Raw genomic sequence first — 24872 nt, 5'->3', positions numbered from 1 at the left:
GGACATTTTCTTATAAAACGAATGGGGATACATTTGTTTAACACCACGGCCAACCCCTATAAATGGGACACTTTCTTATGAAACGAATGAGGGATATTGTTTAACACCATGGTCAACCCCTATAAAGGGGCCACTTTTTTTAATGAAAAGAATGAGGGATATATTTGTTAACACCACAGTCAACCCTATAAAGTAGACACTTTGTTATGAAACGAATGAGGGATATATTTGTTTAACACCATGGCCAATCCCTATAACGGGGACACTTATTAAACGAAGAGGGATATATTTGTTTAACACCATGATCAACCCATATAAAGGGGACATTTTCTTATAAAACGTATAAGATATATATTTGTTTAACACCACGGTCAACCCCTTAAAGGGGACATTTTCTTATAAAACGTATAAGATATATATTTGTTTAACACCTCGGTCAACCCCTTAAAGGGGACATTTTCTTATAAAACGTATAAGATATATATTTGTTTAACACCTCGGTCAACCCCTATAAAGGGGACACTTAAAAAACGAATGAGGGATATATTTGTGGTCAACCCCTAGTATAAAGAGTCCCTTTAATGTCTTGTAGTAAGAACATTACTTGTTATATGCCTAGAGCACTTTTTGTACTACATTTATCTAACTTTATTTCTCCATGTTTTGAATGACATTCTTTTGACCAAAAATAGAACTCTGGTCTTGATTAATTTAGTGTAAGATACATGTTTCACTTCTGTATTTTTGGAAAGGAAAAAACCCGCTAAAAATTCCTTTACATTAGTTATTTTGTCATGGTATGTCAGGGCGATGTACTTTATTTCAATTCAACTATTAAAATAATAAACCGCTGAGAAATGTTGCGGTTTTCTAGATTGTGAGAATTCCCTCTCAAGTGTCGTAATATGGACACTACTAATTTAATTCAACAACCTCTGATCTCAGATACAACTCTTGTTTTTCTTACGATATTATTACAAAACAACGTACTGTGTTACGTAAATCACACAATGTTACATTATGCTAATTATAGATGATATTTACGTCATAGTAATTTTGCTGTGACGTCATGTCTAGATTTTTTATAAAAGAGAGAATTCCCTCACAAGTGTCGTAATATGGACACTACTAATTTAATTCAACAACCTCTGATCTCAGATACCACTCTTGTTTTTCTTACAATATTACAAAACAACGTACTGTGTTACGTAAACCACACAATGTTACATTATGCTAATTATAGATGATATTAACGTCATAGTAATTTTGCTGTGACGTCATGTCTAGATTTTTTATAAAAGAGAGAATTCCCTCTCAAGTGTCGTAATAAGGACACTGCTAAGTTAATTCAACAACCTTTGATCTCAGACACCACTCTTGATTTTTTTACAATTTTACAAAACAACGTAATGTTACGTAAACCACACAATTTTACATTATGTCAATTATACGTAATGACGTTTTCTGTGACGTCATGTCTAGAATTTTTCTAAATGCTTTTATTGTTTGAACAGTAAAAACAAGACTAGCATAACAAGTTTAATCTTTGTTGTTATAAACCATATATCGTTCATTTTCTAATTTTAAATTTGTTTTAAAATTGAAAGCATGAATCATACCATTCCTATGACATTTTCCCTAAGTGAAAATAATGTTTAAAACCAAACACTTTTCATTTTCTTTCGTGGACTCTTTTCTTTTCCAATTTATTTTTCAAATTCAGGTATAATAATACTGTATACTATATCCAGACACATTTTAAACCTATACAACAAACTACAAGGCATGTATAATTACAAAGACGCCTTCTTTTGAAAGATAAATTCTCTTTTAGTTTTATCTATACAAGTTCAGCTTAGAACATTGTCATCATTCCATATAAGATATCAATACGTAAGCTATTTAAACACGATAAATTAACCTAATATGTAAATTTATTGAAAAGACGTAAATCACTAAATAGGCTATTTTATCAGTGCATAGCCATACGCCTCAATTAGCACAGGCCATGCAGCCTATCCAATTATGAGGCGTGGATAGAGAGCATGTGGATAACGATAGGTATTTAGCTGAAGAGATATCATCCAGGGTAATGGAAATTATAACACACAACTGTATTCACGTGACCAAACGTCAATATACTTGCGTAAGCAGATGTAGTTGCCAAGAACGTACACAACTTTGTTCGTTGTTGTTTTAAACTTTACCTGATCCTCTCTTTGTTTAAATACAATGCGTTGAACGCTTATAATGCTTGGTTCCCAGAGACGCAACGTAAAGCTTGGTTCCCAACTAACGACGCAACGCAAGGACGTAGACGCAACGCAAGCGAGTTGACCAATGACAAGCGACAGTTCGAATAATACATCGCTTGTGATTGGTAAATTCCTTACGTTGCGTTACGTCGTTGTGTTGCGTCTCTAGTGGGAACCACGCATAAGGACGTATTCTACGCAGCGCAAAGACGAGACGCAGCGCAATGACGTAGACACAACGCTAGGACAAGACACAACGCAAGCGAGTTGACCAATGATAATCTCACACTATAATGCATTATTAATGAGAATCAAAGTTTATGCTTGATTCGAAAAAGCGTGTTTGTGTAGAGGGTAGCCGTTGTAGAACAGATTGATTGTTTATTGAATATTTTCAATCTTCTACATAGATATCCTAATTGAATGTTGATATTTACTTAATTCGTGTACGGGTTTCAGAAAGAAATAATTTGGTGTAAACACGACCGTGTATCAAGTAATGAAGCGAAGAAATAATTGCTCTAAAAATAAACTTCATCAAAATATATGTCTAATTTTAAACCATGTATAAATATACTGATTGTAATTATGGATCGCTGAATATAAAGCTTGGTTCCCACTAGAGCAAGGACGTAGACGCAACGCAAGCGAGTTGACCAATTGATTTGTCAAATCACTTGCTTTGCGTTCCGTCCCTAGTGGGAACCAAGCTTACACTTGTTTTTTTGATATTTAAGCTTGATTCCCATTTGGACGCAACGCAATGACGTAAGCGCACGGTAAAGCTTGATTCCCACTAGCGACGCAACGTAAGCAAATGCCCTTCTGATAATTGTGTTTGCCCCCGCCTGCGTGAAATCAAACCTGCGATGTTTGCAGCACTATTGCGTCGTCGGTTCCCACTAAAGCTTGGTTCCCACTAGAACGTAACGCAAGGACGTAAACGCAACGCAAGCGTTTTAACCAATGACAAGCGAAGTTATAGACAGTTAGCAATCACAAGCGAATAAGCCATCGCTTGTGATTGGTCAATTCGCTTGCGTTGCGTTACGTCCTTGCGTTGCGTCGCTAGTGGGAACCACGCTTTATGATTTAACACTTTGCGTCGATACGTCGCTGCGTTGCGTTCTAGTGGGAACCACGCTTTAACATTTGCCCAATCACGACGCGATGGCCCATCCGAATTTTCGCTTGTGATTAGTCAACTCACTTGCGTTGTACCTCCGTCCGTTGTGTCCAATTGGGAACCAAGCATTGAAAATGGTAGCATCAACTTTGTGCGCAGATCAGGTAGCTAATCCTTATACATACTTCACCCGTGCTATATTGTTTTTGTATGCTGTGAATTTAGATTGATTTTAACGCCTTAAAATCACTGTTAATTTAATAGCACTCGTTCGTTATTTTTTTAACTTTGCCGCCGCCATGTAAAGCGTACAAGAATATAAAAATGAATTACAATTAACGTGTTAACATTTAACGCACCTGGACTAAAACTCCACATAATTTGAACCCTGGATTAATTATTGAACGCTGGATTACTTCAGCGTGTGTTCACACGCGGCATGTGCTTAAGTACGCTAAGTGAATATACATTTACACCTCACGCTATTCACTATATTAGGCCAATTTACACAGACAAGTGTTTTCCGCTTAGCTCGTCTGTGTAAATTGGCCTTTAGTATTACGGAAACTAACATTGAAATAAAGGCATATTTAGAGGCCTCGTTAAATTTAGTGGGAACCATCTTTACCACTAATTAACAACGATAGTGACGAATCAGGTTAGGCCTAATAATTGTTGTATTCGAACCCCACGACGATCAACACCATCGTCGTAATATTGATACAATTTTAGTGGAATGTTCTTACGACTGTTGCATTCAAGAAGCTAGGCCCACAACAAGATCAACCCAGGTGATCCGCTAGTGTAGTAATTCAGCTTGCCATAACACACCTGTTATTTATCCCATTCATAGTGTATATTTTGTCTTTCACTTCACCCCCAAGTGTGACCTAATGCCCGCCCCACGCAATTTCGAATCAGGTGTCATCTGAATCCCCTTAAGCCGTTCCACTTCTGACCTCCGCTAGATGACTGTCCTGGTTTAATAGCGACCTACCGGTTGAATACTGTCCGCCGAATCCAAACCCTCGGGATGTGTGCGAAATAATAAGTGACCCCCATAGCTATAGTTTGCAAATTACACGAAAAACAAACGAAAAAAAACAAGCTTTTCGTTGATAAAAATGTGATTGCTGCTTCGTTGAAAAAAAGAAGTGAAAGAGAATAGAATGCAATAGAAATACATTTGCATATCCGTCACCAGAATAAAAAAAATGTCATCAGAATATAAAAAAACCCGATCAGAATTTACAAAAAAAGGAGTCATCAGAATTTAAAAAAACCGGTCATCAGAATAAAAAAAAAACGGTCATCAAAATAAAAAAACGGTCTTCAGAATAAAAAAAATGGTCATCAGAATAAAAAAAAACGGTCATCAGAATTTAAAAAAACGGTCATCAGAATAAGAAACCGGTCATCAGAATAAAAAAAAAAACCAATCATCAGAATTTAAAAAACCAGTTGTCAGAATATAAAACTGTCATCAGAATAAAAAAAAAACCGGTCATCAGAATGAAAAAAGAAACCCGGTCATCAGAATAAAAAAAAATAGCTATCAGAATAAAAAATAAACGGTCATCATAATCAAAAACCGGTCATCAGAATCAAGTTTTTATATCGAAAGTTGAATATTGCAATTTCATAACTGAACATCGATGTGTTACAACGTGTAGATGCCCTTTATGACGTCATTTAACGGGTGGGTGTTCTGTTAAGATTATTTGTGTTTGTCGTCAGGTTAAATTGATATTGTCGCAAAACTTGGATGAATATTTTACCCATTGGCACTTTAACCGTCGGTTTGTAAGTAAACCAATAGTAATTGACGGCGTTTGTTTTTACTTGTTTGGAGGTAGCCACGACAATTTGTTGAAGGTATTCATTTTATTTGCGATTTTTAATTTGAATTTTAAAAATAATAAACACTGTCTCGTCTGTGCCAATGATAGCAAGCGAGAAGGTTCAAGGGTTGTTGTCAATGTGATGCATCAGAACCACGGCCCCTGTAAGGATCTGGTTTTAGGCAACCATCCTATTTTAAGTTCAGTCAGGTTTATGGCAGTCAGGCGAAATCACGATATATCAATAGGACCATTTCCGTAAATTCTATGCAGTATTATTTACACCTTGTTAATTTGAGTTTAATAATTTGAACTAATATTGTATCAAAGTTGACTGATCGAGCTGATACGAGTACAGCCGTAGGCGCTATATCGGTAACCAGATCTCGTTCCAACCACCATAGATGACGCCAGAAATAGAAGCTATTTTCGACAGCTTTAAGTAAATTACGCGTACAATGGTGTATAAGTTGACCCAAGAGATTGACGCTTTATCGTAAAAATCTTCTAATGTTCAGTAGAGCAATTTTGTATCAATTTAAACGTTCTAATAATAGTATTTACAATTACAGAAACGTTTCAGTACGTTTATAACTAATTTTACCGATTTGTGAATGTATGCACCTGTAGAGTAATGCGTGGTAAGGTATGGCACGCTTAGGTATGGCGCGCGACATCGTATTGCTTTGAGTGTACGTATGGTGGCAGTACGGCTTGGGTTATAACCACTCGCACCACCAATGCTTATACGGAACGATCAATCAGTGCAACGTACTAGACAGTGTGCTACATTTAATGCAGGGTAAGGTATGGCACGCTTGGGTATGGCGTGCGCCATCGTATTGCTTTGATTGTACGTATGATGCAGTACACGCTATAACGACTCGCACCAATTGACGGCACGATCAATCAGTGCAACGTAGACGTTGTGCTACATTTAGTGCGGTGTAAGGTATGGCGTGCGCCATCGTATTGCTTTGATTGTACGTATGATGCAGTACACGCTATAACAACTCGACGGAACGATCAATCAGTGCAACGTAGACAGTGTGCTACAGTTTACTGATGCACCAGAGTTGATCTTTGAAATATGGAACGCGAAATAAGCACTCCTGACCCAAGTACTAATCGAATCCCACGGATAATTACTCTTGTATTTCCACAAAATTACCCCCAAACAGAGCAAACATATGCCTTAGTTTACACTGGCGTCGGGTGCCATATGGGCCTCGTTTGCTCCACAACACATTTTCATACCGGATATTGCTTGACACTATCTACTGAAATATGGTATTTATGATCCATGATTTAATTTGGATAAGTAAAGTGCCGATAAATGTTTGCGCAAACAACAGTATTTTATAGACCATTTATCACACATTTCGTTTTTATCTAATTTTCATTGTTAATTTAGCTATATTTTGTTCAGAGTAACATTGGCTGGGCATTAGAAATAGGTATGGTCATGGGACATTTTGTCCACGTCACCCCTCACCAACACGGAGCCCAGAATGTGAGTGTGCATGTGATAAATAAAATCTAAGCCTGGAATTATGCTTTGTCATTGTTTTATTGACGGGTGATGATTGACTTTACCAGGCTTTGTGTCTATCATCATTCAGGGCTAGCTTTACTGACACTCTGCTCATCAAACCAATTATTATCGTTACTGTATGCATGGCTTTTGCCATTTAACTGCCCAGCAATGACCGACACTTTGAACTGAACTTGCCCGGATTGAACTTTTACAAGAGAGGTCGCCGCAAAGATACCCATTACGTTGCACCTTTTTTACTTGTTCTCGAACCCTTAGGCCTACTAAACTATATTTTCCATCATCGCTAGCCAGAGGCCTGGTCAGTTTTGTGTTGGCGGTAGTCTCTTTAGTATAACCCGGCGTTGATAGGATTATGATTGGCCGAATATTTTGAGTGACGCACTTGTGGGTTCATCAGCCCGATCACTTTCTTTTAATAAGTTCATGCATTTTTTGTAACTTAGGTATTCTAATGTGGTGGTTATGTATCACAACCCGATCACTCTGTCATAGTTCTCCTTTAATAAGTTCATTCATTTTTTTTTGTAACTTAGGTACTCTAATGTGGTGGTTATGTATTACAGTTAATAGAACACTTTGAACATTTTATTTTTAACTTTCCAACGCCGCTTATGGGCTAAATTCGTGGCTAGTAGCTAGAGGGGAACTGTTTCGACAGAAAGAAGAAGTTGTTACGAGACTTATTATATAGATCAGAAACATAATACGGGTACATAATAACTTAAATGATATTACAAAACGAACAATAAACAATACAATGGTAAAGAATAGGACATTCATCGAAGAATGGGAAAATCAAATACATAGTGGATTTTTTTTATGTTCGGGATAAAAGTTGATGCCGAAGGGTTGTTTTTATACAATGGTTGAATTGGTGGTGTTTGTTCGGCTTAACAGGTTTGTTTTTGTACTTTAACAATACTTTCTATTCTTGTGTACTAAGTGGGTGTCCGGTTACAAGTGTTTGTGATTTTTTACGATAATAACAATAAATCAGATTGATCAAATCCGGAGAAATCATTTCAAGTGTTGTATGGGTTTCTTGTGAGTTCCAGTCTTTTCTTTTTAAAGTTTTCCGAGTGGCCTAGCTTTTGCCCTCTTTACTACAATGAGGTATTTCTAAGTGCGCATGAGAGGGAAAGTTCAAACGGTGCATGCTACTAGACTTGCAGCTAGCCATACTATCGAAAACCTGCTTGAGGAAGACCTTGTTATTTTAACAATAAGCATACCCACCACCAACCTACTACATGAATCACTTGGCATGGGAAAGTTATGCCCATAGGCATACGTAAAGGGGTACGCTACCAAAAGTCCATGACTCATCGTCACTCTGGGAGGGCATGTGTTCACTGACAGGTAAATGTGTAGTCTGCGCATCCTTTTCCGCGCCAACTATTCACAGAAAAACAGACGATTGTAATTCATATTTTGAAAACTCGTCTGGTAAATGTTAGAGGCTCTGGGGTTAAATTTGGCATTTGAAATGTACTTCCTTGATGCCCTATTATTCACTGCAGCCTGCATGTACATGTCATGCGGGTTTTCTTGGAATATTGATTTGTAGATATAAAGATGTTTTATATCAAAATTGACAAGGGAAGTGTCTTTTTTAGACTGATATGAACTTATGTGACGGGTAACATTAACATCTCAGTTGGTAGTCCCGTTTTAAAATGATCGTGCACTTAGACAGCAGACAACATAGATCCATTCATGCAGCTCATTCATAGACTATTATAGTGTGTCGCAGCAGTATTGTGCACTTTTAAAAAAATAGTCCCATTGGTATAAAACGTAACTTAAGCTCTGTCTACGATATCAAACTTTATGTGATGTTTCCATATATGGACATGATGATATCATATCACTACCATAGTTGGGCATATCACTACCATATTTGGGCACATCAGATTTTTTAGGTGAAACTAGTTTGATAGTGTAAACAGAGCTTTATACACTTGGTATTGCGTTTATCTACATAATCGAATGGTAATGTAATCAGAACATTGTTCGTTAAGTTTGTCAATGTATGTCTACAGGATTATTAGACGGCATTCACACGCGCGCGCGTAGTCTGCGCAACATTAAAGCTTGGTTCCCACTACGTCTTCGCGTTGCGCCCTAGTGGAAACCAAGCTTAAGCGTGGTTCCCGCAACACAAGGACGTACGTGCAACTCAAGCATGTTGACCAATGACAAGCCACTGTTCGAATAATCCATCGCTTGTTATTGGTCAAATCACTTTCGTTGCGTTGCGCCTGTAGTGGGAACTGCAACCAAACTTTACGACGCGGCAGGTCGCATGCTCTAACTGATAATAGTGATGTATGAAAACATGCTCACCTGATATCGTACAAGAGGCGTTTGGTATGCCTTTGGTTCGTAGTACATTCTGTCATTCCTGTCAGTTGGAATATCACCAAGGAACAATTCTTGTTGCAGAGTAGTCTCCTTTGTGACGTCATTGTGCACTCTACGAACCTCCTGCTTAAGTAACTCCAGTTCATTGACGGAATATCCAAGACCATCATTGCATATAATGATAACGTCCTCTTGCGTCCAATCAAACACCACGTATCTCTTAAATAACTTCATAGGTTCATTTTCTTTAAAATAACCAGGGCATGTCTCGTGTATACCCTCCATCAACTGTAAACTTTTCGCAGTGTCATACGCAACTAGAACTATTTTTTCTATCTCGTAGTAAGGCCGTGTACCGCCTTGCGGTACGGGCGATGTGATTTCATATTGGTCCTGCGTGTATGATATCTTTCCGCGTACCCTGAGTGTGTGCGTAGGTTTTGTACAAGAACTGTCTTCGTAGTAAAACTGGTGAAGCATGAAAGAATTGTCCATATGAAACTTGTATCGTCTGATTATAAACTCGGGTCCTGGCCTAACTTCACAGCTGTAAAGACAGAAAAATAAATTATATTTTATTATATTACATAAAGACGACATTATTTTACGCAAAGATTTATATTTATACAAAGCAATTCATCGAAAAGTCGCGCGACAGTCAACCGGTAAAATCTCTTTGTACGTGCATAAAGGACGCTACTCATGTGGGGAATTCCCTATCCCTACGTCATCATAGAAGTAAGTGTAGAACTCTTTCTTCCATGAATACCTACAGTGCACTTTATATAAACTGGAAAGGTTACAGGCGCTGTTTATGTCCAGGCCTTTTGGGCATAATGCTTTGAGGACGGTGCATTATAGTATAATGTTAAATTGAATTAAATCATAAAATTGTGTATAAAACAGAAAACTAATTGGCTTTACTTGTCTGAAAACTTGTTCTAATTTCTAAGTTTTTAGTTTTTCATGATTTAAAATGTACATAGCCCTGAAGGCATGATTATAATTAAGTGTAACATTTTCAATCCGAATTAAATGTCGTCAAGACAGAATCAGACGATAAGAACACTAAGGCGGGTAGATGATAGAAAAGGGCGCTTAGTGGAGCCGATGTCTTCTGCGTCAGTTGTCGTCGTATCACCGCAGTAAGTCCGTCGAGCCTTTGTACGATACGTGACATCTGCGTCAGTTCAGTTTTGTTTCTCTGCCTCTGATACATAAGATCCAGCAAGCCCCGGGGCGTTCTAGTGACGTGCCAAATACTAATTTGTTTATAGTTTGTTCATGGGTAGGGCTGGAGCATAGTGTGTGTTTATCTAAAAGACTAACGTTTACGGTGAGAGAGCCACAAAATACAACGCTTGTTTTAATTTTATAATAACCCTCTTGTTCAACCAATGTAATTAACACCATCAGTACCCGTAGGGGGAAAAATTGGGAAGCCATAAATTAATTTCCGCCGCACAATGTAACTACATGAAATATTTCTATTTAGGCGCGCCTACCTAAATTATTTTTGTTAAAACCTATTTCCGAGTAGCAAATTCTCTGCACAAATTTGAATGTCACTGCGCATGCGTGAAATTTCAGACCCCGAGTCTCGGTTTTGGATCGACCAGGTGACGATTTAATGATCGCCTCATTTGCATAAAAACACCTGGACGTCAAAACGTAAGTTGTCTTACTAGGTCTAACTAGGAATCGGTAAATGATAGGCCTACGTAAATTATACTGTTATCCATGGCGACATCTTTTTGGGGTCGTATACCCATTCTGTCAACCCTACAGCTTGTATCAACAGTGTATTACACAAGTTCACGTATTACATCACAAACAGGTGTTGTAATGGGTAGTAGTAGCGCATGCATATCTGTATACTCTCTTTTGCTTGTGATATTATATTCGAAGGATGAAACAAGTACAGAAGTATGTCATTATACTATTTGTTTTTATTTATGTTTTAATTGAATTTGTGCTGATCATCGCGTATTGTCCGGATTAACAGCGATTGACCGTACTCGGACAGACTGCGGTTCAAGGCGTCTATCTTCGAGAATGACCATTGGGAATGATGTCAAAAATAGTTTTATGATTTTGTATTAGGCCTATTCGAAATCAAATTAAACATATACTATAGTTAAATAATGATATTGACATATCGTCACTAACACGATAAAAATGTAACGTTTGACGCGCGCGTTCAAATGCTGATGACACTGGTGAAGGATTTGTACGCGCGCGTTCAAATGCTGATGAAACTAGTGAAGGTTTTGTACGCGCGCGTTCAAATGCTGATAAAACTGGTGATGGTTTTGTACGCGCGCGTTCAAATGCTGATGAAACTGGTGACGGTTTTGTACGCGCGCGTTCAAAAACTGATGAAACTGGTGAAGTTTTTGTACGCGCGCGTCAACTTAATGTACAGACACGATGTCACGTCATAATCGTCACTATATATGGGCATTTCACATACTTGTAATTTAGGCGCGACCGTAACATTAACTTGGTGGTGAATCGTAACATAATTTCTATTTGATTACAAAGTATAAAGTCTACTTGTGCGGCCGGTTAAACGTCATCGATTCGCAGCACTCTACAAAGTCGACAACTGTGACGTTATTCAGTAAAATTATCATTTCACCGGCGTACCAGTACGCGCCCATGGCTAACCATGCGTGCCCATATGTTCGTACAAAGATATCATCTGAATGATGTTGTGTTTGGTCGGGGGGAGTAGATAATGACCACACAACCATTTCATACAACTGAAAATGAATTGTATAATTTAATGCTATGTGTCTTGCAGTTAGACATAAGTTCATTTGATCTGTCAGTCTGCATCTGAATTCCATAGTTTTAAAATATTTAGGCTAGTATTCGATGACGAGTCTGCCCTGAATCACTTTGTGTTCATTATTATCTCTTCAAGATCTACAGGCTAATTTGTTTTTTTAATTGAAATATATATTTTGTAGGGTAGGGTCGGCTCACTTTTTGCAAGCGTGTATACCATTTCCTAGACTTGCCCCAAGTCTAGTTATTTCGAGGCTTTTCGATGTTTGTCTGAAATACAAGCTCAATTAGTATACGTATGAAACGCCATATGTGCTAAAATATTTATCTTTTTACTAATATAAAGTCAAAACTCCGTCTGCAACTCAGACTACATTTCCCTCCCGATCGATTACTTAACATGATCACCTGCGCCGCACTAAATCCTAGATGTTTAGAAAATGTGTGAGTGAGGCTTACGCTCGCGTAAAGACACATAGGACCCGTTCAGGTTTTATTTACCTTGATGAATAAGGGTTATCGCAAATAGCGTGCGCGACGCATGGTGCGAAGGATTTTGGAGCAAACGTCACAACGCGTATGTACGTGATTTGTCGTTTGTACGTACGCGTCGTGACGTTTGTTCCCAAACCCTTCCCATCATGCATTGTACAATGACGTTCCTCGCAAAATCTAGCTATTTGCGATAAACATTATTGCTTACCCACAAAAGTTAGCGATAATTGACTCATGAAAACCAACTTATTCATCCAGGCATTAAAAGCTTGAACTTATGGTAAATAATAACTTGCCGTCTTGTTACGTCATGTGATAACCATCTAGATGCCACAAAATGTATAAGTTGCATCATTAATTAGTACAACTGTCAATCATTGCTATACCGATGTTTTAATTTTCTGTAAAACACCATGGGGGCTTATAAAAAAAATATGACGTAATTAACTAAACTAGATTGTCACACAGCCTTATTTCGACATAATGTGATACTGGTGACAAGTATTTGTGACAAGTATACGTTACATTTCTAGATGTATATCGGTGTTGATAAAAGTAGAAGCAGTATTCAATTTTTGTCGGATCCTTTATGAAATTGGCACTTTAAATTAATAATGTCTCTTACATGCTGGTTCTAGGCAGAGCTGATTGCGACAATCGTTTGGTGACAGACATATGCCGGGACGCATTTCACCCGTGTTGCTTGACGAATTTGCAAACGTGTTCAAAGTATTTGGCCTAGGACTGTGATGACGTATTTGGTACCCATTGCGCAGTTTAAAACCCCTAACTCCTACAGATTTGCAATTATGATCAAAATGATATCGCTTGGAATCATGACGTCATGCAAAAAGATTAAAAAATTAGTACATAGAACCAACGGGAAGATCTCTCCTATTACAATATAATATTCTAGCAAGTTAGAAACTGACTCAGTCTTTTGACCCAAAGTTTTCCAAATTATTTGCTTGCATTTTTGATCCAACTTAATCCTTTTTTAGTAACACTAATCTCCATGTTAAATAACCCTTGCATCTCACTTGTTTTTTTTTTTATCTTTTATAAATCACTAAGAGATTAGTTTTGATATAAAAGCAAAACAAGTTTGAAAGCCATGACTTTTGAAATTGAAACTATTATTTCGTTCTGTTGATAAGATATTTTTGTGATGTTACGTCTGTTATGTAATTATGATAAGATTTGTTTACTTTCATTTTATGCGATTATAATAATATTTAATTAGTACTATTTACCAGTACATACGTCACGACTAGACATAATTTTGTCTCGGAAGTTTTCAGTGTGTAATCAGAATGTGTGAGTTGATGGCACTATTAAGTTTGTCTACACTATCAAACAATATGTGACAAAAAATGTGATGTGCCCATATAGACACGATGATGTCATATCACTACCATATTTGGACATATTACTACCATATTTTGGCACATCACACTTTTTTTGTCAAACTAGTTTGATAGTGTAGACAGAGCAATAACTGTTATTACTAAGGTTACCGTACTGCTAGACTATATCTATATGCTTTAATATGTTTGTTTATCATGATATTATGTTGATTTCTCTATTGTTATATTGAAATATTAATATCGAAAATATTGACAGCCAGTGTGCTCTGAATATGACCCTGTCAGAACTACATATTAATATCGAAATTATTGATAGCGAGTGTGCTCTGCAAACGATCCTGTCAAAACTACACGTTAAATTTGCCATTGAGGATAACTCAATGTAACACAGCAATGTATACGACGGTATGGCAAACAATTACACGTGTGTTTACCAAGTCTCAAAGCAAGAAGTTGAGATTAGACAAATACGGCGAATCATCAAGTGCTTCTATAAATAGTGGCATTGTACGAATACAATCCATTGTGTTGGAATCGATTCCACCAGTAATACGATAACTGATATCCAATGCCAATACACAAATCAATTTCCTTTATTTTCTTTAGGTAATTAGCAAATGTATTTATCTTTTATTAAGAATAACTTGCGTTTATTTGATGTTTTCCAATATCTTTGGGTATCATAGTTTCGTTTTGATGACGTAAGCAGTGGTTGAGCTGGACAACCCTGGAAACATGAGTGCTTTCTTTGATATAATCATCCAAATAATATATTTTGTTGACGCCTTGAGGAGACAACTATAAATCTATACTCCTTTTGTAAACAGTATCTCATTAATTATTCATAGTTTTTTTCAAATAACGTTTTCCATCAGAATCTCTGTACTCCACATTTTTACATTTTTTGTATATAGTATATAGGAACATTCTGTAATACACTGTCACATATGTATTGTACGTGGCGACTGCATTATGTTTAGGTTAAGCTTATAGCATATGATACAGGCGTCACATATCTATATTATGTGACGCTGTATTGTAGAATGTGCCTGATACTGGACAAAATGATAGTACCGATAATTTGCTAGGTGTTAAAACCAGACTTCTTCGAGGGTCGAGGTTCATAGGTTTGTTTTCTTAAATATTTTTTTTTAAATGTAAAATTGAATAATTGTCCCCTTATGATATTCCATTCATGCATACCATGTGCTGAATGTCACAGCACACAGAAGTGCACGTACAAAAGATGATATTCTTAATCAGCGCGCGTGCTAGTCTGGCTCCAGACGTAGTTTTGACTTAATATTAGTAAAAAGATAAATATTTTGGCACATATCGCATTTCATACGTATACGACCTACTACTTCAGACTTGAGTCGCGCGTGCGTGCGTGTGTCTTTTATATATATTTATCGAAGAACAAGGTTAGAGGTTAATTTCACCTGTATGTCTGACCTTAATGACACGACTGAAAAATCCGAGTCTATTTATAATACGTAAACTTAATTAGTCTGTCGGAAAGGGGAGGTGATAACGGTGAGCGAGTTCATACTTATAACGGAAGCCGTTCGTCTCAAGCGTGTTGCTAGCTTTTGAAAAAACGTAATTAAAAAATCGCTAGCTATTTTAGAAATGTCACTGAACACAATGAAATAAGTTATCCTAGCAAATAAAAATTGTTTTATTTTTTACATTCGATTTGATTTCAATTCCCCAGGGTAGCTGAAATTCAGCTTTTTCCAGGGTAGTTGTAACTTAGCTGATCGTGATCGATAGTCGTGAGATTCGATAAACATATTACTGTATATATCGAATACTATTGATGACAATGTACAATTATGTCACATTGTCACTTTTTTTGGTCACAATCTTGGTTTTATGTGAATGTATACCGTAAAACCTCGAAAATAGGCTCATGTGCTTCTTTTCGAGGTTTTACGGTAGTTTGATAATGTTCATAGTTTGTAATGGACAGATCTTAAGATAGGACATTCACCAAAATGTATAATATCACGAAGCTACCCTCTTATTTGCTTTTATATGAATACGTACCCTTCTATTTGAGGGTATTTTGTTCGCACTGATATGTCCCATCATCTGAGAAATTACAGTTGTGAATTGTTGCTGTGTTTAGTTTCATTTTTAATAAATAAGTGCAGACATTTAATTTATTTATAAATAAACATATACTGTACATAAATAAAATTGCAATTTAACATCCGTTTTTTAAGCTGTTTTACAAAACACTTAGGCCTAATAAAGTTTTGTTTTGGAGTTAATACCGTTTGCCATACTAATTGCTGGTGAGACGCGGCATTCAACTCGGGTCAGCAGTCAGTTTGTAATACGATTGATAACTAACCGTATTACTAATGTAGTCCTAATGCTTATTATAAAGCAAACACAAACAAAATACATGAAACCGTGTTAATCCCAATTTTAATCATATCCTCCCAGGGGGCGGTGTCCAAGTATAACTGCACATGCGCACTATTTGAATAATTTGGAAGATTTCTGGGTCAGCAAATCCACAAAACTACAAGTAGGCCTATCCAGCGCACCACATCCACCCCAGTTCCTAGACTGCTAACCTTAATGGCCGCAGGCTATGAATTTGTTAATCAAATTAGTGTTACGTATTTGGGTCATGTCTGCATTTACTTCTTAAAGGGTTTTTTTTTTCCCAGCTACATACGGTATATTATCACATCGTAAACAAATATATAAAGACAATTTCTATCTCATCGGTGTGAAAGATTTTTGTAAAATTTCATCTCTTTAAATACACATTGGATTTTCGTCGAAATTCACAACGTTAAATCACTATTTTCATTTGTTAAAGGGTAGCTCCGACTTTAAAATTGTTATTGTTTTTATTATAAAATACAAACCTTTGTATCAATATTGATAATAACCCCACTTATTTTCAGCAGCAGTGAAGCACCGATGTGCGTCGTGAAATGAGCTCCTTTAAGCATAGTTTACACAGGACATTTTATTACTGACGGAGTATAAAGTTCTGTCCACACTATCAAACTTTAAGTGACAACAAAATGTGATGCGCCCATATATGGACATGATGATGTCATACCACTACCATATTTGGGTATATCACTACCATAATATTTGGGCACATCACATTTGTTTTGTCAACTAGTTTGATAGTGTAGACAGAGCTTAAGATATTGGACATTCACCAAAATGTACAATAACACGGCCGGAGGTACCCTTTAATATTGGTTTTATTTGATTATTCTTATTCAGAAAGGCAAACAAGGTGATAATCAAAACTTACCCAGAAGACATCCATTCGCCGTTGATATGTGGCGGCGTGATTGCTGTGACGTCAGAACTCCTAACTTGCTGCAACCCCCTGGCACAACAATCGATCATGTGTTCGTATGTCGTCACAGAATCGGAAACACGAACGCCAACTTGTCGACACTCGGCGACACAAATCAACAACACTGTGAAAGGTAAATTAATTCACCCTATTAATTCATTAATTGTTATGTACGTTTAATTTAGCATTAACGCGTTTAATTGTTTTAGTTCAGGCGAACTAACATGCGCATGTCTTTATGACGTCACTGAAATCTAGGCACTGCTCATCAAAAAACTCCCTTGTAAATCCATAGATACTCGATTCATGATTGAGCGCAGGCCTAGCTGGTGTGTTTAGTTAGACAAACGATCATTTAATACCCTGCAATTATGTCTTTAAAAAAGTTCATGAACAACCTTACAGCACCTGTTGTTGAATATTTCATAAACGTCTAGGCCTGTTGGATTTAAGAAGAAAAAAGGACGTATAGCATCCCTTTTCGACTTCAACAGGAAATTAGGCCAAGTGCGATGTATGATATTTAGTAATTTAGCTAAGAACCAGGTAGATAACGCTGGTTGTTGCCGGGACTATCGAAACCCGAACAGCAGCCAAATAGGATGATGACGGAACGGAAGCAGCCCTTTCCTAGGTGGTGACGCACGGTAACAGGCTTCTACACACATACAAAAACCGCTCAAGTACAAACTCTTAACCTTGTTTCGTGCTGTATGACAAATTATTTACTTTACCGGGGGGAATTGAGCATTTTGGTGTCATCCGCCAGCTTAACTAGGCGTAGCAGCACGTACGGTCGCATTGGCCCGTGACCAGTGGCTTCCAAGATACTCGTGGGAGTTGACAAAATCTAGGTCTATATTCTTATGATACGTACGAACTACGATTTAATCAGAGCATCGGGTGTTTAGATTGTTAGAAATTAGAATTAGCGGAGCTGAGAGGATGGACATACGACAAGACTAATTCTTCTATGCAATTGGAATAGGGGAGCGAGAATAGGGGTAGACCTAACCAAACATACTTTCTATTTCAAAATCTTTCTGTAGATTTCAGAAGACTATCCCATCAACCAAGTTAGCATATAAATGATTAAAAGTAGAATTTTCAGTAAACCCATCCTTTGAGACACCATGAGGGAACATCGTGAAACAAGCTGCTAACTCCTATATTCAGAGGATAACTTTATTAAGGTTAAATGCATCCCAAAGGTGTCCCCTTAATAGGGTTCTACTGTGTTTTAATTTAATATTTTCCCCATTTTATTTCAAATTACTTGGTTAGTACGGTACTTCCTTTCACATTGTTAGCCGTAAACTTTCTCCAGCTGCACTAGGTTGCTCTACTCCACATTTTATCGTAGTTTGAACATCTGACTTATGATATTTCAAAACACTTTAAAAACTGTTTAAAGTCATGGTTGTGTACGTCTTAAGCTCTGTCTACACTATCAAACTTTATGTGAAAAAAATGTGATGTGCCCATATATGGACATAATGATGTCATATCACTATCATATTTGGGCATATCACTACCATATTTGGGCATATAACCACCATATTTGAGCACATCACACTAATTTAATAGTGTAGACAGAGATTTACTGACACTTAATTCTACTTAAAATGACTGTTATTGATAGTTATGTTATCGCAGTTCCTGCACTGTTAGTTGGAAGTGTTTAACACGTCAATAAACTCACTGAAATCAGAATTAAATCAGCACATTACATCGTAGTATATTACTGAAAGGGCATTCGCACGGGGTCATGTTAGATAGCTTCACCCCTCTCTCCCCTTCGGATTCTAGTGAAACTTTAGTCGAAAGTGAAAGAAACGTTTGTTTTATCCTCGTGGTATGATGAATGTTTTGTAAGATATTGCCGAATCAGCATTTTATCGACAAGTGTGCATTTTCATCGTGTGAACAGATGTTTGTATCGTGTGAACCAGGTTTCACTGATATCACTTTCCTGATGAATGTTTTGTAAGATATTGCTGAATCAGCATTTATCGACAACTGCACATTTTTATCTCACATGTAAACAGTTGTTACGTGTATCTCTGTGCGATTTTGGGAAATTCCAGGAACTAATGTTCCGCTTAATATGTTCATCAATGTGTACTTTGCATAACTCATGCAGTGTGGGCTAGTGTGAACCAAAATGTTTAAGCATTGTATATTAACTGTTTTAAGGTAAACACAAATAAAGTCAAAACTTTCTACATTCTTTAGGAAGATCTACTTATGTTTACCATAAGAATAAAGAAACGTATTTTTCTCCTTCTAGTGTTCTGTCACACTGCGCATGCTCGATCATTTATTCATATTTTATTCTTAGCTCTGTCTACACTATCAAACTTTATTTAACAAAAAATGTGATGTGCATATATAGACATGATGATGTCATATCACTATCATATTTGACCATATCATTACCATATTTGGGCACATCACTACCATATTTGGGCACATCACACTTTTTTGATAGTGTAGACAGAGCTTTACTTTGCTAATACAAGGAAGCGTTGATATGTTATGAGTATCACATGTTAGATGTCATTAAGTTGTAACGCATTGCTGTTCATTCATTGGGAATGATTTTTCCGGATAATTAATGAGTCGAATCAATCAGCAATGATTAATTAATGAGTTAATCAAACATAAGTAAAGCGTAAGGAATCATTCAACTGGAACGAGTGTTTGGTGAGAAAAAGTTCGCGAGGAGCTGTCGACCGAGAATACGGAACTGTTATGGGATCTGGCAGTTTGTATAGAAAGATATTAATCTCATACAGTACCATACATTTAAACAGAAACAAACTCGAATGTTCGCCTAGCGATGATGGTGACATATATACTTGTTTTTTTGAGCTCTGCGTACACATTTTATTTGAATTTAAATAGTTGTTTAAAGCTCTGTCTACACTATAAAATTAGTTTATGACAAAAAAAGTGTGATGTGCCCAAATACGGTAGTGATATGCTTAAATGTGGTAATGATATGGCATCATCGTGTCCATTATGGGCACATCGCATTTTGTATCACATAAAGTTTGATAGTGTATAGACAGAGCTTTATAGGTTGAAGTTATAGCCTGTGTTGATTAGTTTTCTCCAACACAAGAACTTTTTTTACAATTATTATTAACCAAATTTGTAAATACGAAATAAAATGTACCGTCTTTCAAGTAAGTTAATGACAATTAAAATTCTTAAATAAAGTTAACTTTTTTGGCTCCAATTATACCTACATAACCACTAATTGTTTAGTCGGAGTTTTTTAAACAAATTTCAGCGAAATAAGTAGGTCTTTAGAGTCCTTTGGAAAACACGAATAAATAAAAACAGACGCCAATCTAATTTTCCTTAAAGCCAATGTATACATTTGCCATTCTTAAATCTATTATTTAAACAAAAAGGAAACAACTATGTATTCCCGTGAGATGGATTTTAGTGCATAAAAGAACAAGTATTTAATTGTATTTTAACAAAACGCATGTTGTTTTAAATCGCCCACGACAAAATAAAGTAATTTTACATAATATTTTATTTTAGGATAAGACGTTCTTAATGGTAAAATAACAACGTGTGGGCTCAACAATAACTTTTATGAAACAAAATACACCTAAGAAAGAAATTTAGTTTTTTATAGGTTATTATTATTTAAACACAGTGTTTTCTTTTTTGTATGCCTCGGAAATACAACTATTTAAAGGAACATTTTAAAGAGTTGTTTAATTTTGATTAAGACTATGCCATTGGCGTTTGATAACAATTGGCGAGTGGGCTAAAACATAACATTTAGGAACTTTACACCAATGAATAAGCAAGCGTTAAGTTTGAGTTTTTTAGGATTTGCCACCATTGATGTACCGATGAAAATAAATTTAATATTATTTTATTTAGGAAAGTTTCTGGGTTAAGCTGAAACTTAATACTATTAAATATACAGATTCGCAGTACATTATTTTTCGTTTTTTTGTAACGCTTTCTACGTGTTTGTAACGCATTCTACGGGGTTGCAACGCGTTGTTTATACCCAAAATCCTACATTTTTATGAGACTGAAAACATTTTAGATTCGGAAATTCGTATTTAAAACTTTAAAATTGTGTATAATATGTAAACAAATATCAATATGAAATGGAAATAAAGGTGAGTGAACCTCACAAAAGACAAACAAAAATATCAATATCAAAATGATTGTACAGTTATTTAACAAATAGTTTAAATTAATAATTTAATTTAGGTCTATTTTTTTTTTAAAGTTTCTAGACTGTTTTCTTCCACTCGTTTGTCAAAGCTATCTTGTAAATTTTTTTCTGGAAAACTGTAAAACTTTTAGAGTATCCAAACTTGATAACTTTCAAATAAATAAAAATCAAAATTCAACTAAAAAAAATTAAAATAAATAAATCAAATAATATACATTTTTCATCACTGTCTAACGAGCTAATACAAAAGTTCACGGACGTTGTCAGCAGAAACATTTTAAGATCTTGCGATGACTTCGTGTGAAACGTAGATTTAGGATGAATTAATATACTTATACGTTCACTGAAGTTTATGTTGTTAAGATTATCAAACGTAAATCGTAAATATTCCATTCGTGTACTGTTAGTTAATCTTTGATTTAAATACTTATCTTTACTACATCAAATACGTGACTATATTCAACAGTAGTTGTGTATTCAGCACGAATTACTTGATTTTTAATTAGTTAACGGTTCATCTGGAAATCCAGTAGGCCAAAACTACTTATGCGCTGCTCTGTTAATTTCATCATAGACATTTTGTGGGTTTGTCAGAGTGCAAGGATAGAACAATTTACTCGATATTTTGTAATGTTGATGGTTTAGTTTAGTGGTAGGACAAAATGGAACCAATTGATTCGAGGGTGTGATTGTTTGTCGAGGTTGCGAGGAAGTTATGCTCAAAACCGTGTCTATAGGCACGTACACAGACGGTGTTATTGGCCCGCAAGCGCGAAATTAGTGGCGATGCTAAATAACATAATTAGTAAGTACCGATCATCTTGAGGCAATAATAGTTTTATTATACGTGGGAAAGTATGTTTGCCTACGAAACTTTTTATGAGAATACATTGTTTCAAATTTACCGACAAAATTCGTATTCTGTTTTCTCACAAGTAAAATATTTATAACTTGTCCCCATTTTAAACCGAGTTGCTTTACTGTAGTAGTTATATTCATGTATAGGAATTTCTTTTTTTACAAGATTGGTTGTGGTTATCGCAACATCCTTCTGTTTCAACATCGAGCAGGTGAACAGGTCGTTTTATTGCATCGATATTTTACCATCAATGCATCAACGGTCTTGCCTAACCCTAATATTGGCTTACCGCAACAATTATTAATATAGAAAATCTATCTTTTAATTTGCGGGTGAATTAGAGAGATTATGCCTAAACAGTATAATAGAAAAATAACCATCAATAATGTAGCTCCTGTGAATGTTTCGTCCCTGCGGAAGCGACCTTTCGTCGGTTCATTGCGATACGGTACATGGGTTGACAAATTAACCCTTTTACAAAGTATACAATAATCGCCTATGGGACGCGAAGTGATTTGGGCTGAAAAGGCAGCAACTTTAACAATTATTATATCGACGAATAAAACAACCGTAATTACAATAAATTATTCTTGACGTCCTTCCGATTTAACATGAAGCCGGTGCATCACAATTAAATACGTTGCATATGAGTCAAATAATTTCGACAAATTATTAGCTTATAGAATATTTGTAGATGCTTTAATTGTAGAATGTAATTGTTTTGTTTATTTCTGTGCACTTTTCTGGGTTGACCAACTAGCATAGGTGTTTAGCACCTGTCTTACCTTGCCTTTCATATTTCGTTTTGTCTTTTTCTTTGTATTGTATATGTCAGAAATTGAATAAATAAAATTATTTAAAATAAATGAAATAACAATTAGTTTTTGACAATATTCAACAGAGGTCTGAACGTTCGCATCGTCCTTCAGATGTAACGTTAAGCCGAGCATTGATATCGAAATACTCTGCACATTGGTCAAATAATTACAAAACTATCTCATTGCGTTTCTGACAAAATTCAACAGAGTTTAATCTTGCACCGTCTTCGGGTTTAACGTTAAGCAATAATTATTAGCTCAGTAGCAATTTGTTTCTGACAAACTTGAACAGAATTTAATATCGCTTCGTTCCAATTAATCATTTATCCGAAGATGATCCACCCTTGATATCAAAATAGACATCGCTCAAATATTATATTGCCGAAAAACTCAAAGTATATTTCATATAGCTTAACAGCACATTTACCATCGGATAATACACAGAACAGCATTACATTTTGAAATCTTCAGAGAAGTAATTTCTCATCGCCCTGATATTTTATGAAACCATGATTTATTTCTGTAACTGCTGCAGTGCTATCAATACCCAGAGTGAATTTATACTCGAAATAGTAACATAGTGAATTTTCAAAGACGTTGTACGATGTATTTTCAGGAGAGTTCCCATCATCCTTTGGATTAAACATTGAGCCGGTGAAGTTTAGCTTTGATTTATTGAACGAATTAAAGTTTCATATTGTTGAGTTTTGTAAACAACTTGTAATGTTCGCAGGGACGTCTACATAACCCCAATTCTCAACACACATGAGAAATTATATAAATTATTATCTTTTCACTTTCTCCTCGTCCTCTGGCTCTGGTGAATATCTGATGAATACTTAATTAAAACACGTACCCTCAATACGCCTACTCTGATACTGTTGAAACATGATACCATAAATACAAGTCCCTAGATCTGTAACGAACTAAATATAAGTGCTTATATTTAAACATATCATAAATTTCCTAGGTTAAGTGATGCTTAATGTAAGCGATACACGGTATGCTCTATACATCATATTGTGTTCAACTTGCCATGTAACTTGTAACATTTTTGATATACGAGTGTATCTTGTGTATTCAGATAAGAACACCTTAAATAGATTACTGACATTTTAAAATTTTAAAATAATGAAATTATACAGAATTAAATAGAAGGCATTCTGCCAAAGATGACGTCGTGTACAATATTGTCTGAGGTGAAGTTGGTAAATCAATTTCTTTTGTTTAAAAATGTAGAATTTTGACATACTCAACAAGACTAAATCATGTAAATAATTACTATTTCTGAAGAAGTGGCATGAGATTTCAAACTGTTCCTTTTTTGTAGTTTACAGATGTCTTGATGATAGGTGTACTCTATAATTATTCTCCATTTCAGTAAAAAAAACTTCGTACATGGTTTTTCTTTCAACGACAATATATTTTTTCTCCTTATATTGAAATTTTAGTAATTTTTAGAACTTTTTCTTGATGAAGTTGTGAAAAATGATTATTTAATAGGTTTACAGATATAAATCTTGCAATTATCTCATCTGATTTTGTTTGGGTGAAAAAAACCAGCTTTTTTTAAAAAGATTATATTAGTTTTTACTGTTTCTTACTTGTTCATTTTTCTGTCTTACTCTTTCCTTTTTCTGTCTTACTCTTTCCTTTAATAAACATCTTACTAAAAGAATATTATTTCATCATGTGTTATTTTATTGCTTTTTCTGGTGCCATCGAAAAATTACAATACTTTGTTAAAATAAATATCAAATTGTGTTTGTTTTTAAATTAGTAATACCTTTAGTAGTATTGTGCAAATGCATTTGCATTTTAAACAATATTGTATCAA

The 24872-nt window shown here is 35.7% G+C and overlaps 2 protein-coding genes across 2 annotated transcripts in view; one reads left to right on the top strand and one right to left on the bottom strand.

The window, feature by feature from the left end:
- LOC144850861 (uncharacterized) overlaps window positions 1-24872 on the top strand; it is a 96489-nt gene that overhangs the window by 42004 nt on the left and 29613 nt on the right. The window contains exon 3 of the transcript XR_013614125.1: window positions 17064-17275. The gene's annotated coding sequence lies outside the window, so the exon portion shown is untranslated. The remainder of the gene's footprint in view (window positions 1-17063; window positions 17276-24872) is intronic.
- Window positions 1-24872, bottom strand: part of LOC144850831 (protein APCDD1-like) — a 31041-nt gene that overhangs the window by 4832 nt on the left and 1337 nt on the right. Inside the window, exons 2-3 of the mRNA XM_078708302.1 lie at window positions 17095-17266; window positions 9127-9691 (exon numbers count right to left, since the gene is read on the bottom strand). Of these exons, the coding sequence (XP_078564428.1) occupies window positions 9127-9691; window positions 17095-17266 (737 nt within the window). The remainder of the gene's footprint in view (window positions 1-9126; window positions 9692-17094; window positions 17267-24872) is intronic.

The sequence above is a fragment of the Antedon bifida genome, chromosome 8, assembly GCF_963402885.1.
Source record: "Antedon bifida chromosome 8, ecAntBifi1.1, whole genome shotgun sequence".
Taxonomy (NCBI): domain Eukaryota; kingdom Metazoa; phylum Echinodermata; class Crinoidea; order Comatulida; family Antedonidae; genus Antedon; species Antedon bifida.
Note: the sequence above shows the minus strand (reverse complement) of the source record. Positions and strands in the feature narration are given on the sequence as shown.